At 39.1% G+C, this 17,907-nt stretch overlaps 1 protein-coding gene across 3 annotated transcripts in view; it reads right to left on the bottom strand.

The window, feature by feature from the left end:
- The window catches only part of Rapgef5 (Rap guanine nucleotide exchange factor 5), a 232,458-nt gene that overhangs the window by 145,800 nt on the left and 68,751 nt on the right, over positions 1-17,907 (bottom strand). For all 3 annotated transcript variants that reach the window (XM_048339709.1, XM_048339711.1, XM_048339710.1), the window contains exon 6: positions 14,961-15,027. In XM_048339709.1, coding sequence (XP_048195666.1) covers positions 14,961-15,027 — 67 coding nt within the window. The remainder of the gene's footprint in view (positions 1-14,960; positions 15,028-17,907) is intronic.

Genomic DNA, 17,907 nt, shown 5'->3' with positions numbered 1-17,907 from the left:
GAAGAGCCTAGTTTTCCTGAGGTTTTTTTTTAAGTTTTTATTATAAAACTGATATACAGAGAGGTTACAGTTTCATACGTTAGGCATTGGATACATTTCTTGTACTGTTTGTTACCTTGTCCCTCTGAGGTTTTAGAATATACTTTTTTCCCTTTTTCATAGTTCTAGGGGTCAAATCCAGGACCTAAAATCTTAACTTCTATTCTCTCTCTCTCTCTTTCTCACTCATATTCTCTCTCTCTCTCTTTCAGTAATTCATTTGGCTCTAAAAATATTGTATTACATGTGCTAGATCTAAAAAGTGTTAAGTGTTGTATTACATGTTAATGTAGTTAAACCTTTCTGACTAGAAAACACTTAAACAATCAGACTATATTCCTTGGTATTTCTTATAACCTAGAGTCAAAACCAAATGAAAATGGTTCTTTAATTTTCTATGACTAGGGTATAGATTATTAAATTTGAAACAGTTGCTACATTATCTATTTAGATATAATGTATTCTCACATATAGTTTCATCTTCAGTATTCATATTAAAAGTAGAGACCAGGGCCAGCCCCTGGCGGCTCACACCTGTAATCCTAGCTACTCAGGAGACTGAGATCTGAGGACCACAGTTCAAAGCCAGCCTGTGCAGGAAAGTCCATGAGACTTTTATCTCCAATTAACTACTAGAAAAATGGAAGTAACACTGTGGCTCAAGTGGTAGAGCAATAGCTTTGAGCTGAAGAGCTCAGGGACAGTGCTCAGGCCCAGAGTTCAAGCTCCACAACTGATAAAAAAAAATTAGAGGCTAGGAAGTGAGATGTGCCCTGTGCTCTTAGCATTTCACCAAGTGCTTAGACTAAAGATGGCACTGGTTTCATGTGTGCAGGATATCAATGGTCCCAGGAGCAGCAGAATTCTCAGAGCCATTAAGCAACCCTCAGCTCTTCAGCTTTCCTCTATACCCAGGAAACATCACCAGGAGGCTTGAAGATAATTCTAGAGGAATTCTCAAAGATCACCCATTTGAAGGCTGATATTGGGGCATTGCAAAGTAGTTACTTATAGAAGCATTCCACCAACCAAACAAAAAGGCACCTTGACTACTTGAGCTGACTGGCATTTGTTCCTTGAGCTTAAAAGACCAAGAAATCATCCTCATTTGAAAACAATACAGGGGAGCTAGGCAAGGAGAGCAAAAGAGGAGAAGAAATACTGTGCTGTGCTGGAACAGCTGCTTTTCTGGAGCCAGGAAACACTAATTGCTTCATGTGTCCTGGGTGCCGAAAGAGAGCTTGGTATGGGTCATCTTGAACATGCATCCCCTGGAAAGGGAAAGGGTGACCCCACTATAAAGAAGCAGAGTCAGAAATTAACTGAGGTCACAGGCACGGGGTTGATAATTCCACGGGGACAGGGATAGACAATGAGCTCCACAACAATTCCAGGTAAACAAAAAGACATTTCAACAACTCTCAGAGAGGGCCTGATGCCAAATCTTAACTGTGGCAACCCAGAAAGACCTCTATTGACCTCATGCTTCTTCCCTCAGTCTCTAAAGTCCCCATGGAGCCAATGGCAGCATTCTGGGTGGAGGAGGAAGGGCAGAGAAATGAAGTAGGGAAACGAGATCGAAATGTCAATCCAGGCTTAGATTAGAGGCAAGAACAGGCTGTGCCTTGGATGAGAGATTAAGGCTCCAATGTTGGACTTAACTGCAGTTTTAGGTATCTGAAGCAAATAAGACTGATCTGGGAAACTTAATGAAAGCCATGGATCTGCCTAAGGAGGGAATGAGTGATCAGAGCCTATTGGAGAGAACTGGGAGATGAGAAAAAGTTAAGTGCTGTCTACTTTATCTTATCAGGTCCAATTCATTTTAATAAACTGTTTACAGTGTTCTTCCCATATCTGCTAGGCATTAGTTCCAGGACCTCCCAGGAATACCAAACCCTTCAGATACTCAAGTTCTTTAAACAAAGCGAAAAGTACATGTATACACTGACATAGCATCTGATTAAATACATTTTAAATCATTTCTAAGTTACTTACAATACCTAATGCAATGTAAATGTCATGTGAATAACTGTGAGTGACACTGCACTGTTCAGGGGAAATTACACTGAAACATTCTGTACACATTCAGTACAAATTCAATTCTTTTCCAAATATTTTTAAATTTGAGGTTGACTGAATCCACAAAGAACCTGTAGATGCAGCAGAAGGCCAACTGCTTAAAAAAATATCTGGTTATAGGGTGAAAATAAATTCACTGCTTCTCTCTCTCAGTACTGTGTTTTTTCCTGTTATTATTGTTGTTGTACCAATACAAGGGCTTGAACTTGGGACCTCCTGCTCTCACTGATGGTGAATGCTCTAACACAAAGCCATGCCTCCAATGTGGTACTGGGATTTGCACTTGTTGGACAGGTACTCTACCACTTAAGCCATACCTCTAGCCTTTTTTTGCGTTAGTTTTTGAATAGGGTGTTATGGGGTTTGTTTGTTTTATGTCTAAGCTGTCTTCCTATTTATACTTTTTTCTTTTTTTCCAGTCCTAGGCCTTGGACTCAGGGCCTGAGCACTGTCCCTGGCTTTTTTTTTTGCTCAAGGCTAGCACTCTGCCACTTGAGCCACAGCACCACTTCTGGCCATTGTCTATATATGTGGTACTGGGGAATCGAAACCAGGGCTTCATGTCAGGCACTCTTGCCACTAGGCCATATTCCCAGCCCCTATTTATACTTTTCATGTAGCTGGGATGATAGACACCATCACATCTGGCTTATCCGTTGGAATGAATTCCAGTTTTGTACCTAGTCTGGCTTTGAACCTCAGTATTGCTGATCTCCATGCTCTATTCCTTTTTGTTGCTGTTGTTACACCGTCTCACTACATAGCCCAGATTGGCCTTAAACTTGTGATCCTCTTGTCTCAGCCTCCCAAGCTGAGGGATTATAGCTATATACCATCAAACCCAACCTAGTTTTTATTTTGGCCTTATAATTTTTTTCTTGCTATCTCTGGAAATGCATGTCTTTTGCCCTCAACTGTCAGCCTGACAGTTAACAATCTAGTAGAGAAAGGAGTAGTTACTAATCTCTGGTGCTGAAGTAACTTGGCCATGGTGAAGTTAAAGTTTGAGAAGAAACAAAGAGTTTATGCTCCTCATAAACATTTGCCTTTTAAAGTGATTCTACAATTTCAATCATTCAAGAATGAAACTCTGAGTGGCTCATACCTATAATCCTAGCTACTCAGGAGACTGAGATCTGAAGACTACACTTTAAAGCCACATGGACAGAAAAATCCAAAAGAATGTTTTCTCTAACCACAAGCATAGCAGAAGTGGAGCTATAGCTCAAGAGGTACAATGCTAGCCTTGAGTGGAAAAGCCAAGCGATGGTGCCCAGGTCTTGAGTTCATGCCCTAATACTGGATAAATAAATAAATAAAGCTCTGTCCCACTAAACAAGTCTCTTTCTTTCCCAGTTTCTAGCACTCCCCATTCTTTCATGTTAGATGCCTCGTGAAAAATGAAATCATACAGTAAAAGCAAATAAAAATGAAGCGAACAAAAGGGAAGGGAGGGGAGGAGAAGGGAGGGACTTCTATATCTTCCTCCCTCAACTTAGATAAAAATCTGGGAATGGGAAAAGAAGGAAATGTGGAATATACTAATAAATTAGTCTATGTGAAATATACTAACAAATTAGTCTATTTTCGCTTGATAGACTCATTCTTGCTTTCAAAATACAAATGGGATTCTAGAGTTTCCTTGAGAATTTTTTTTACTGTCATATGTCTCCCTATTATCTATAATATATCTATATCTATCTATCTACCTGTAGATAGATATAGATATATGTATAGATATGATATATATTATATACAAGTATATATCTCTAATATGTGTATAAGTGATAAAGCTGACTTCTAAGGCTTTCTTCATCTTTTTGTCTCAAAAGGACCAACCATGATGACCTTGAAAACTCACAGCTGCTCTAAACAGAGCCATGACCTTCCTGTAAACACTGGAGTGATTACTGAAGTACTGCATGCAGTATTCGAGGTGTGGGGACACAGTGCAGAGCGGTTGCTCAGTGAGCTGAAATGAGTTTAATGGAGCCAAGATGGACAACAGAGTCCCCTGTGTTCACTTAAGAGCCTAATTTTCTTTCTCCTTTCTAATCCACCCAACAAAGCCACTACCAGTAAAGCTTCTTATAGAACATCCCAGTCTTATCAGGAGCTTCAGTGTTTATTTCTGTCTAAGTCAGATCGCAGCTCCTCCTCAGGCTATCCTAGACATTTGATAATTCAGTCTGCCCACTTCATAAGGTCTGCTCCTCTGCCATTATGCATCACATACTTCTGCCAAATAACAATGCCTATACCTCACAGAGGGCTTCTCTGGTCTTTTGCTCGTGCTATTCTGTGTAATTGCAATGCCAGTCTCCATTCACCTACAGTGCCCCTTATATCCAACATACACTGAAGCCGCGCCCCCCCTCCCCCCAGGATGTATGTTCATCCCTGAGCACCATGTGCTTTCCCCTGGCCTCCATGGCATTTTGAACTCCGTGAAGAGAAGTGACCTTGTACTATCTTCTATTACTGCTACCCACTGACAGATAGTAAACACCTTGATGACAATAAGCCAAGCTGTGTTCTATGCTTTTCCTTCCTCATTCACACAGTAAACCCAGAAAACATAATCACTAGTCTAAATGAACTTCTAAACTGATCAACCATACAGCCATGTTTGTCATAATTAAATGATTCTTAATAGGTTCAAAATTAAAATGTTCCTTTAACATACATCCATAGGCCTCATTTCATGGAATGCTTCAAATATAGAATTCCACAATCAAGTGCTGAGCCCAACCCACTGAGATTCATTCAGTAAAAACAAAGAGTTTTAGTTTTCAACCCTCTGTTATGGTTTTTATATTCAAATGGTCTTTTGTTGTATAACCCAGGCTGGCCTTTAATTCACCATTGTCCTGTCTCAGCTCATGAGTGGTGGGATTATAGGCATGCACCATCATGCCTGGCTTCATATTGGCTCTTAATTCAATAGTGCCTTAGTACTACTTGCCCCAAGTGCTTCATCTCACCAATGAAATGATATCAAGCTATGATAATGATAATGATAACATGCTCTGTACCATAAAACTGAAATGGAATAGTGCATGAAATGCATTAACAGAATCATTGTTCAAGGTATGAATCAGCCAGCACCAGTCATTCTTAGGCCTCTTACCCATTTTCTCACTTAGGTTTTCATAAACCAACGGCAGACTATTAACATCTGAAAATAAGTTCCTTAAAATATTTTCCAAGCTGAGAGCTGGTGGCTCATACTTATAATCCTAACTACTGAGGAGATTGAGATCTGAGGATCATGGTTTGAAGTCAGTCCAGGCAAGAAAGTCCATGAGATTCTTATCTCCAGTAAATATTTTTAAAACAGCCAGAAGTGGAGCCTTAGTGGCTCAAGTGGTAGAGAATAAGCCTTCAACATAAAAGCATACATAAAAAGAGAGACAGCACTCAGGCCCTGAGTTCAAGACCCAGAAAGGGTACACACTCAAATGAAAAAGATTTCCAAATAAAAGCTCATTTTAGTATTGTTTATAAGAGCAAAAGACCGCAAATAATCATATTATAGAAAACAATGATAACTTAGTAGAACAGGGTACTATTTAACAACCACAAATGTTGTAGGTAATATTTTTAGTCTTAGAAGCATATTAGATAAACATTATAGACTACAAAAGGCTTTTAAAAAATGCTGTTGCTAAAAAATATACCCAGCACAGTAACCAAGTACAGTATCTGACATCTGTAAACCTAGCTACTTGGGAGGTAGATGTCAGGAAGATTGCAGCTCAAAACCAATCTAGACAAAAAGTTTGTGAGACATCAATTTCAACCAATAAAACATTGAATATGATGACACATGCCTGTCATCCCAGCCATGTAGGAAATGTAAGATGACTGAGATTTAAGTGGGCCCAAGCAAAAAGTGAAATCCTATTAGAAAATTAACACAAGAAAAAAGGACTAGGAGCATGGCTCAAATGGTAGATGGCCTACCTTACAACTGCAATTGACCTTGAGTTCAACCCCAGTACTTCCAAAACAAGTATGTGTATACCCACAGATGTGCATTTATATGCATTTATATGTTTGTATATATGTGCACATATATATACACAAATAGAAAAATAACTTAGCAAATACTAAATATGGATTAATAATGGGTTATTTATAGATAGTTTTATCTCACCATTTCCTCAATTCTGCAACTTGCTCAAAGAAGTGTTGTCTTTATTTTCCAGCCAAACAATCCAAGTATCAGATAAATAATTGAGTCCATTTTCCTAATTACATTTCATTTAAAACTATTTACTGAGGGGGGGAATAAACATCACTTGCAAAAGAAAGGTAGAAGATTCATTGTACTCTATAGGACTATGTGCTTAAACTTTCATTAAGAAAAGAAAAACCAGAAAAAAAAAATGAAGAGGTAAAGCACACTTCAGAGCACTGATAACCTATGAGATTTGTCATTATTTTGACACATGCAAATATAGGAAAGAATTAATTTTTTTCAACCTAGCATATGCATAAAATGCCATTAACTTCAAATACGTACAAGAATGTAAGATACTAATCTAGGTCAAATATAGTGGTGTCTACTTATAATACTAGCTACAAGACAGATATATTAAGGAGGGTCACAGTCCAAGGCAAGGCTAGGGCAAAAAAGCTTGACTAGATGTAAAAAAAAAAAAAATCACAAAAGCAAAAGAGCTGGGCATATGGCTCAAGTGGCAGGTGTGTGCCTAGAAAATGTGAGGCCCTGAATCCAAATCCCAATAGTATAGGATAAAAATTAAAATTTATCTTATTCCATCATTGCAAAATATACCTCTTTATTCTCACATTTTTGCATGCTTACTGGTTTTCCTCTAAATACTATTCAATGCTGTTCAATGCTATAACACTGACTAGTGCACAAAATTCTATTTCATGTAAAGGAATTATATGAAGTTCTATTTTAAACAAATGCACAGAGAAGAAACTCTCCTTAGAGAGGATTGCACAAACTCAGTCAGTATGTAGATTAAAAACTAAATGATACACTTCTGTTCAGCTTAATTTGTTGATTAAAATGTCTAAGTTTTCTGATCATCTCAACTGGTGTGAATCAACACCACTTATGATAAAAAAAAATCTAAGGAAAATCGGCATATAAAGGAACATAACTGAACATAATAGAAGCTATATATTACTAACCTAGAGCCATACTAAACAGAAAACTGACACAGATGGCTCTAAGGTCAGAAATGAAATAAAGGTGTCTTTGCTTCCTGTTCTCATTCAGTTTTATACCAGGGTTATTAGCCAGAACGATAAGGTAAGAGAAAAAAAATAAAGAGGATAAAATAGGAAAGGAAGAAATCAAAGTATTCTTATTTGCAGATATGAGACTCAAAAGGTTCTACCAAAAAAAAATCTTAGCTCTAATAAATACTTTTAGCAACATTGCAGAGCACAAAATCAACATTCAAAATTCACTAGATTTTGTCAGGCAACAGTGTCCCATACCTGCAATCCTAGCTACTCAAAAGGCTGAAAACTGAGGTATAGTTCCATTAGCTGGAGCAAGAAGAGCCCATGTGTCTCTTATCACCAATTAACCACTCAAGAGCCAGAAGTTGGACCTTTCTTCATGTATCTTTTACCACTACAATTTCTTCTTAGAAGTGTCCAATTTGTTTGCCTATTACTAATTTGGTTTTTTATTGTTTGATTTTTTAGCTATTAGTATATTCTGGATAGTAATCCTTTATCCACTGAATAACTGGTAAAGATTTTTTTTCCTGTGGTTTGCCTATTAACTTGGTTAATTGTTGTGCAGAATTTTAAAATTTGATCCAATCTTATTTGTCAATATTTTCTCTTACTTGGAAGCTTATTCAGAAAATAACTGCCTGTGCCTATATCTTCCAGAGTTTTTCCTACTAGTAGTTTTAGATATTACATTTAGATCTTGGATCCATTTGGAGTTGACTTTTATACAGGGTAAGAGATAGGAGTCAAGTTTGCCTCCTGCATGTAGGAAACCAGGTTTCCCAGTACCATGTATTGAAGAAGTCATATGCTGTAGCTGTTTGGTTTTATTTTGGGGTCTTGTGTTCTGTTTCAAACTATGGCTCATAGTATTGTGATACCTTCAGTGTTGTACTTTTTACTGAGCATTGTTCTTGTATTCAAGATCTTTAATTCTATTTGAAACTTGGGGCTGATTTTTCTATTTCTACGAAGAATGACATTGGAACTTTAATGAATATTGCATGAATCTGTAGATTTTGGAAGTATGGTTATTTTTTATTTTTATTTTTTTGGCCAGTCCTGGGCCTTGGACTCAGGGCCTGAGCACTGTCCCTGGCTTCTTCCCGCTCAAGGCTAGCACTCTGCCACTTGAACCACAGCACCGCTTCTGGCTGTTTTCTGTATATGTGGTGCTGGGGAATCGAACCTAGGGCCTCGTGTATCCGAGGCAGGCACTCTTGCCACTAGGCTATATCCTCAGCCCGAAGTATGGTTATTTTGATAGCATTAATTCTGTCAGTTCGTGAAGTGTAATCATATTCTACTGTTTTCTTCAGTATCTTTCATCAAGTTTTTATAGTTGTTATTGTAAAGTTTTTTCTACCACCTTCATTAAGTTTATACCCACGACTCCCTGCCCTCTTGTTACTGGGAATAAAGTTTTTTTTTCAGCCTAATCATTATTGGTATACTGGTACTAATGTATTTGAGAGGGGTGCTGCACTGAGGTTTGAACTCAAAACCAGGACAGTATCCTTTAGCTTTTTTGTTCCTTGATGCTGGGGCTTAAACCTACGATCTCTAGCATGTTCTCCACTATTGAGCTACAGGACTGTAAGGAAAGAAATACATATTCTACTGCTTATGAAAGAAAAGTTTTCAGAGCCAGAGTTTCAGTAGATTAATCTGGGTAGGCTCAGGCATTTTCTTTAGAATTTGATAGGAACTTACCAATTTTTAAAGGTGTATGTATATGTGTGTGCACTTGTATGTGCATGTATCTGTGTTCATGTGTCGACATATATTTTATGGTGCTTGAGGATCCACCTTCAGGAAGAAGAAAATATAATTGCTATGCAATAGACTTAAGACACAACCATTTTTCACAAATGAGGACTATAAATATACCATCCAGTCATCTGATCAGGTATTGACAGTTACAAACTTGCCAAGTGTTACTGTGAGATCCTCCCCAAGAGAAACTGAAGGAGCTTTAACCTGATCTGCAAGTGGTCCTAGCAACCTATACAGTACACAGCCAAAGGCCCTGTGAACACTCTAATGAAGTGAAGGCAGTACAGAAGCACAGGAGGGAAGGCAGTAACAAGCCCCAGGGCTCCTTATAAACAACAGAACAAGCAATATTGCACCAAAAGTGTACTGCAAGTGCTCTACCACTGAGCTCCAACAGAGCCCTACACATGCCTTTCCAATGCTCCTTGAAGTCATGCCTGACATCTTGGGCCTCACTTGACAACTTCTCTCTAAACTCAATCTACTGGGCCCTTCCCCAAATCACATAGTGCCTCTTAAGTCACTAGAAGGGCTGGAGCCATACTAAGGTTCTAAATAGGAATTTGACATTTCCCACAGATAAGAAATATAAGGTAACAAGATGTCCATGATCCTGAGGCAGACAGACAGAAGGTAAGTCATTCCCTGCACAAGTAGCTTACTAGTATTTTCTGAACAGATAAGCCTGCTCAGGTCTATGAGAGTCATGGGGGAAAGAGATTAACTACATCCATTACTCCATTTCCCAGAAAGAAAGAGGCAGAGAGCCAGGACAGAGGGTTGAGGGAAAACTAGGTGTTTGCGTTTTCAAAATCATTCCCTACGAATACGTTAAAATCCATTTGATTATGCTCAGTTTGAATTCAATGTGCCAGATTCTCCTCCCAACTTCAACTTATCTAAGATTATTCCTCCACATACAGTCTCTTAAGCAGGTCTCTAATCTTCTTAGAGATTCATTGACACCCATTCCTACATTGTGTCTGCTTCTTGAACCAGGACCAATTTGAAAGTTTCCAATCAAAAAACTGTGACTGCTATCTTCAAACACCACTGCTAGAAGAGAAATTTCTCCAACATATGAAATCCCAACTGCTGAGTCATCAACGACAGTAAGAGGAATCTTTGCCACTTTCTACCCATCTGGCACCAAGAAAAGGTGCAAATAGAGCCCCGGGGAAAGATATAGTCCAAGAAAATGACTGAAATTTCAGGGGAAAGATGAGATTCAGTAGAGGAGAGAAAGAGATTATGGATAGAAAGATAATATGAAAACGGGTACGGTTAGGGAAAAGAAAGGGACAAGAAGACAGAATCTTGTTTTTAATGGAATATCAGTATGTTCTTTATTAGGATGCTCAAGAACAAATGACCCATTGAGTATTCTCCTCATGCGATATTTGACCCAAACTCTGGCAGGAAAAGGTCAGGGCTCGGACAATCAGTGTCAAGTAGCCACTGACCAAAAGAAAACAGGGGGGTGGGGGGGGGAGAGAGAGAGAGAGACAGAGAGAGAGAGAGATTTTTTGTCTCTGCTGTAGCTATCTATGATTTTCCCAGAATCCTTCATTCTACCATCAATTAACTTATCCTTGCTATTTCTGAGTCTTGAGGACCCAGATGGAAACATTCCCAGGACTAATCGCATAATTGCAGCTGTCTCATTCATCCAGGGTACCTGTAACTCCTGCATATCATCCCTTTCATATGTTGCTGTCTTTGCCACCCTCAATGTATAGTTGAGGTGAGAATATAACACTATCAAGAGCATCCAGTAGTACATTAGTAGAAAACAGAATCTTGAAAGGTTTGGGTGTCTTAACTTTCATTATGTCATGGTTTGGCTGACAGAGGACAAATGGTTTTCATTAAACCCTGGCTCTGATGGCTGTCTACTAATTATTGCCCATAGAACCCTCAGAAGACATGAGAGAAGAAACAGAGGTAAAAAGCAGGACTTAGTTCATGAGTACGTTTGAATTTGTTTCCACCCCTAAATGGGGTGGAAAAGTCAAGAACAACTTATGAGAACAAGTTCACAGATAATGTGAAACAGGTGGAGAGATATTACCCAACCTTTGGACACAATACAGAGATATTTATAGCTATGTCTCTTTTTCTTTTTTTTTTTTTTTTGGCCAGTCCTGGGGCTTGGACTCAGGGCCTGAGTCCTGGCTTCTTCTTGCTCAAGGCTAGCACTCTGCCACTTGAGCCACAGCACCACTTCTGGCCATTTTCTGTATATGTGGTGCTGGGGAATCAAACCCAGGGCCTCATGTATACGAGGCAAGCACTCTTGCCACTAGGCCATATCCCCAGCCCCTATGTCTCTTTTTCTTAGAGAGATGTAGAAAAGAAATTCCATAGCAAACTCTTGTTCTCTATCACTTCCACCAGCAATTATAAACCCTAATATGGGTTTTGCTTCTTGGGGCTTTAGCACCGCCCAGATTTTCTAGAACATATCGCTATTGTCTTCTTTCTTAATTTGGGATTGACTGTCAATCTCACTAGATCTTAGTTCAGTGTAATTTCTCAGAGAAGTGATGGTTTAACCTGAAGACTGTCCAAGAAGGAATGTAGAGAATACCACTGAACATACTAAAGATATAAATTCTAGATAAAAGTGGAATGGACTAAAGAAAATGAGCATAAGGTAAGACAATCATACATGTATACACAGAGAGAAATCTGAATGGATAAAAATAATAAACTGATGGGAAATACAAAACTGTGAGAGTGCCTCATCTAAGAGGATAGATTACTTGTTGTTCTTTTTTCCCGCTGATTTATCTTACCTACCTGAAAACCCTTCATCATTTTAATTCCTCTTTTTAAGATTCCATAGCACCAGCACTAGCACCAGCACCAGTTCTGTTCTTTCATGAGTCAACTGGTGATGGACTTCGTTGAACCAGCCAGCAGAGAAAACACCCTATATGCATCTGTCCCTTTCTAAATGCCCCTTATGTAGCCATCCAATTGAGCATCTAATACAATTATTCATACCTTAGCTAACACACACACACATCACTTCAAGAGTCTGACAAGTGCTGCTGACTCACATTTGTAATCCTAGCTACTTAAGAGGCAGATATCTGAGTATCACAGTTCAAAACCAGCCTGGGCAGGAAAGCCAGTGAGACTATTATTGCCAATTAACTACTGAGAAAGCTGGAAGTGTAACTATGTCTCAAGTGGTGGAGCACTTGCCTTGAGCAACAAAATCTCAGGAACAGTGCCTAGGCCCTGAGTTTAAGCCTTAGGAAAATAAAAGACACAAGTTTCACTGAAGCTCCACAAAGATCTCTACATACATTTATCTCTATAATTTTTACCATGAGAAGAGCCTGAATCTGGGTACAGTGGTGCATGCCTATAATCTTAGCTACTCTGGAAGTGGATATCAGGATGATCAGTTTGCAGTGTGTGGACAAAACGTGCACATGATTATACATGCATATCAATACATAAAAAGCTATGTAAAGTAGCATGTGCCCATAATTCCAGCTACCTGGGAAGCATAGACAGGAGGATCATAACCCATGCTGTCATAGACAAAAAGCAGAGACTGGGTGAAAAAAAAAGGGTTGGGGCTTGGCTCAAGCAGTAAAGTACCTACCTGGCAAGTCCAATGCCCTGAGTTCAAACTCCATTACCATTAAACAAAACAAAACAAACAAACAAAAAAAAAACAGCCTGAAGAAGCAGAATGACCAAGTAATAAGCTAGTAAGCTTGTCTAGGGTGTTTTTGACTTTTAAAAGTACATATGAGATGAAATCCAGACTCAGTTCCAGTCTCCTATCTGACAATGTCAGTGTTTTCATTTCCTTTCTTGGGACACTGTCCAAAACTTCTCAGTTCTTGTCAATGCTTCAATGTGTTTCTACTTCCTAAAGAATTAACTACATCCTTAAGAAGTCTGGATTTGAAAAAAAACTGGCCATAAAAACTTCTCCCACATTTACTTTTAAGCCAGCAGAATCCCTAAATTATATGAATATCACGCGTCACCTTATTCACAGATTTTTGGTTTTGACCAAAGATGGTCAAACAAGAATAAATCAATGACAATTTCAGAAAAGAATGTTCAAGTTTCCTCTCACCCATTACAGGCTTCTGGTGACTGAAGCTGTCAGTTCTCCATAATCATCATGTGATCTGCCAGGGGTTTCCCTGCCCTTAGTTTTATGAACATCTGCTTCCCCCAAAAAACAAATGGTGCCCAGAAAGCAAGGTAAAAGTTATTGTGCTTAATTTAAGTGGTAAACAAAACATTTTAAGTTTGATGAAAGGCAGCAGGTCTTAAGTGGAAATTGGATGGAGTTATGGGAAAAAAATAAATCAAGCATACACAGTGTAGCCCTGATGCCCAGACCTACTGAGATTCATGGTTTCTTCCTCATCAGTGTGCTCAGACTGTGGATACCAAGGGTCTACTGAATGTAAAAGTATTCCCTATCAATTCTGAATACCTTATTTGTTATGAGCACTGGAAGAATTAGAGTTTGAAAATAATGCTCAGCACTGGAAGGGCAGGAACAGGAAGGCTGGAAGATTCTTAGCCAAGTAGTTTTACTGGATCACCAGAGCCTCAGAGTCAAGGAACATGAGGTTTTCAAGCTTGCTAAGTACACCTATCTTGATTTCTTGATATGTCTATAGGAACCAAATCTTACATGTCTGTCATTTCTGAAAATATCCAATACACTATGAAAAACTGAGGCACAGCAGTTAAGAGAACATGATTAGAGGGTAAGAAAATTTGAGATCAGAATCCAGTCCTGTTCCTTTTGAGCTGGGTGAAGTTAACTAATCTCTACAAGTTTTCACAGCTACTTCAGAGTGCCACTGCACATGTTAGTAGAATGCACATGGTTGTGCATGCATATCCAGGGACTCACAGGTATTTAACACAGTATTGGTCTCATGGTGGGTGATTTTTTTTTAAGATGGTAACTGTGATGTTTATATACAATAGACACTATTGTTTGGTCAATATTTAAGCCCCAAAGGTCATGTTAAATGTCTTTTCATAACATGCTGTGAATATATCATTTTGCATGAGGCTTTATATCACTGATCATCATACTTAGACAAAATGGCTTTCCTAAGCAGTATTCAGAGAAGTCAGAAAAATAACTTCCATCTCTCAAGCTGTGCCCAAGTGGCAATTTCTGACGGATAAACCTCTGTAGCTTCATTCACTCATAACCCAATCAAGCATGATTTTCCACAAATTGCTATTTTATTAATGAATTTAAAGCGGAACTAGAGGATCTTTGGCAAGGCTAGAAAAGCTTCCAAACAGCTAAGCCAATGGATAAAAATTATGTGATATTAGATTTTTTTTAAAGCCAATTAAAAAAAAACATTCTCAGTGATCAGTAACCACAGCCAACTTTTGCTATGAAGAAAGTTATGAACTTTTCTTCAACCAATAAAGCTATTATTATTATAACAAACCTGACATTTGAATTTTTAAAAACACAATGAAATGTAACAGTATAGCACATTTGAAATCAATGTCTGAGCCTTTGGTTCTTACTTTTTTCTCCTAATACAACATAGTCTTCTCTATGCAGCCTTTCACAATTTTTTTCTAGGGCAAATCATATTCAATTTAAGTGATCAGATACTATATCCTAAGGAAAGCTGCAGGAAATCTCCATCTATCCATGATTTCTCATAGGGAAGATAGTTATTGTTGCCTTCTACCTTGCCTTGGGACTCCTATAGTGAAAGCCAATCACAGAGCAAATCCCTGGCTACACTGCTACTTAAACTTCTCTCCTTCTGCTCCAACTAGGTAGGCAAATTCCATGCTCTTACCGCAGATGTTAACCGAGCAAGAATTTCATCACTGCTTTCTTCGGGGTCTTCAATTTTCTGATGAGACCTTCGAAAAAAAACAAATAACAAATTGCACTTCAGCTTTGGCTGCTCAGATTTGTCTATCAAGTTATGGGGAATGAAGAGCAAACAGTATTGAAAGTATGTAAATAAATAACACTGAATCAGTAAAACCATAGAAACATAATACTGCTATAGACAACTATTCTCTCCAAATCAATTAATTAGTAAGAACTTTCTAATGCTCCAACTGAATGCTAAGAATCAAGTCCTGTTCTCCAAATTATATTACATAATAATCCTGACATAATCAATCTATATATATATATATGGGCATGCATAAAAGTAGATGGAAACTTAAAGTGGTTATGCGCTAAAATTCCTTGTAAGTTAAGGTGAAATTCAAACTATGAAACATGAATTTTCCACTACACTGGAGTTTCAGCTCAAGCAAATTTACTATGAAATGGTATATTTCAGGCTTAACAACATGATGGGAATTCTAGAAAATGCAGAATAACTTGGCTTTCTGATGAAGCCACAGCCCAGCTGAAAAGGAAGAGAGAGAGAGAGAGAGAGAGAGAGAGAGAGAGAGAGAGAGAGAGAGAGAGAGAGAAACAAAAAAGATGCACATGTCAATAACTACTGATATGTTAACAGTGTGAGGTTGCTCAGGAAAATAAAAACACCCTTTCAATTTAATTCATGCAAAGAACTTTACCACACAAATACACATAATAACACAATATTCTACTTAAGGAAAGTCTTATAAATTGGTTCTCCCCTTGCTTTAGTCAAAGAAAAAGAAATTGACTAATGCCAAGTGAATATGTAACACTCTCTCAGATCTATTTCCACAAGCAATCCCTTCCGACACGTTCTACAGATGTGGAGGGATTGGCGGTAATTGCCTGCACAGCCATGTTAGTTATCCGAATTGATTGATTTCCACCTCCGCGACTACATGGGCCAGCTGGAGAGCTAGCCTTGCAGGGAGGGCGGGCTTCTCCAGCTCCCAGCAGAGCAGAGCAGAGCAGAGCAGAGCAGAGCAGAGCAGAGCAGCAACTCTTTAAAAGGGAAAAGCGCACGGATCCTTTCTGGCATTGGCTTCTTGCATCTGTAAATGTGATGAAAGCCCTTTGCAGAAAAGTCACACCCTTCAAATCAGAAGCAATGGATGGCAAGTCACTGCCTTTACAAGCACTACAGGATGCAGGTGTGGAGCAGTGCTCAGGTTGTCAGATAACTTAATTACTTGTGCAGTATTAAGTGTTTGAAATGCCTACCAGCCACCTGCCCAATAAAACAGTGGGAACTGAGCACTGTAACAGCATATTTCAAAAGGTCTCTGGGTTATGAGTGTTTCCAACAACAGAGTTTGTGAGTAAAATCCTCTATGCATAAGGCTACTGTATAAAGGAAGTTATACCGAAAGAGACTTGAAACCCTGTATAACCTAAGCCACTAGGCCAGGCAGACATGAATAAACTGAAGTGACTGAACAGATCTGACAGGAAATTAAGAGCTAAGTGCACCAGAGAGCATAAAACAAGGGCTTTGCAGCTTGCTGTGTGTCTCTGGAGTGAAGTGTGGGCTGGTTGTGCCTTTTCATGCTTCTCAGTCCCCAACAGACACCTGAAGGAGTAGTTAATGGACATGAGGTATTTTGCACAAGCAACCATTCTGTGTGAATATCTCCAGTGAGCTGCTGAAAGGAGCTCAAGATTCCAAGGGATGCTCATGTGTCTATGACGGGTGATGGTTATTTCATGAGCAATGACTAAGCTGTGGCTGCTTTAGTGACAAATAATTCAGTCCCTGTTCAGAAGCAGAACTATCTTTTTTCATTCTTCCAGCCCAATATATGCCTTGGCAAAAAACATTTCTAAAGGAAGTGTGTGTGTGTGTGTGCGTGTGAGACAGAGAGTGAGAGACAGAGACAGAGAGAGTGTGATGGTCTCCAGGGAAATGCTGCAGCCCCAAACCACTTTTACCATCTCCATCATCACAATTTACAGATTAATGAATGCCCAGAACTGTCTGAGCCTGTCTTGTTTCTCCACCTACCTTCCAAGTGGTTTGGAGTGGCATTTTCAGAAACTTTATTTTCACCCATGTGGAGATCTTATATGTTCCATGAACTGCTTATCTCACAGAGGCTCTCCTTACCTCCTGCTCTCACAGTCTCTACCCTGTCATCCCATCTCATGGTGTCCTGGTCACTCTTGGCCATCACTCCTTTCTACGCCCCTCCCCCCAACCTCGCTCAGTCACCAAATCCTCTCCCTTCTCTTCTTGGAGCTCTACACTTCTCCTCGAACCCTCCATGCCACACCTCTCCCATAGTCTACTACCTCAACTTCCCTTGAATACATGCCTTTAACCATCTTCTAACCTCTGGTCTCAGCTCTGGTCTCTGTCCAGTCAATCTACAGGTACCACCAGGGTTACTTTCCTAAAACCCACATGTGGTTTGCTAGTCCCAGATGGTGAATCTTCAGGGATTATCCCGCCTACCACAGAGAGCTCAAATTCAGAAATGCTCTTTCTTCTCTAATTAGGTATTCTAGGGTCCCCGTACACCAACAGCCACCTGCAGCTCACAAGATGTACAGGAGCAGGACTGGTATCATGGCTGATGGTGAAAAGTTTGAAAATGCACGATTGGGGAAGGGCAACACTTGCCACTCTCCTTTCACTATGGTGACCATGTATATCTTAAACCTTCTCCCCAGCCCTGGATCCAAAGGCCCAGGGATAACAATTACCCTTTCTCCATCTAATGTATATAAATACTGACTTTTTGTATATAAATACAAACCAGTGAAACTTGGAAAGACAAAGGTTTTGTTAACAGATCAAAGTTGTTAATGAAGCAGATGGGGCAGAAAAGCAATCTGAAGTAATATTTACATATTTTCTGTGA

Source organism: Perognathus longimembris, chromosome 2 (assembly GCF_023159225.1).
Source record: "Perognathus longimembris pacificus isolate PPM17 chromosome 2, ASM2315922v1, whole genome shotgun sequence".
Classification (NCBI taxonomy): domain Eukaryota; kingdom Metazoa; phylum Chordata; class Mammalia; order Rodentia; family Heteromyidae; genus Perognathus; species Perognathus longimembris.
This window is presented reverse-complemented; position numbering and strand designations above follow the sequence as displayed.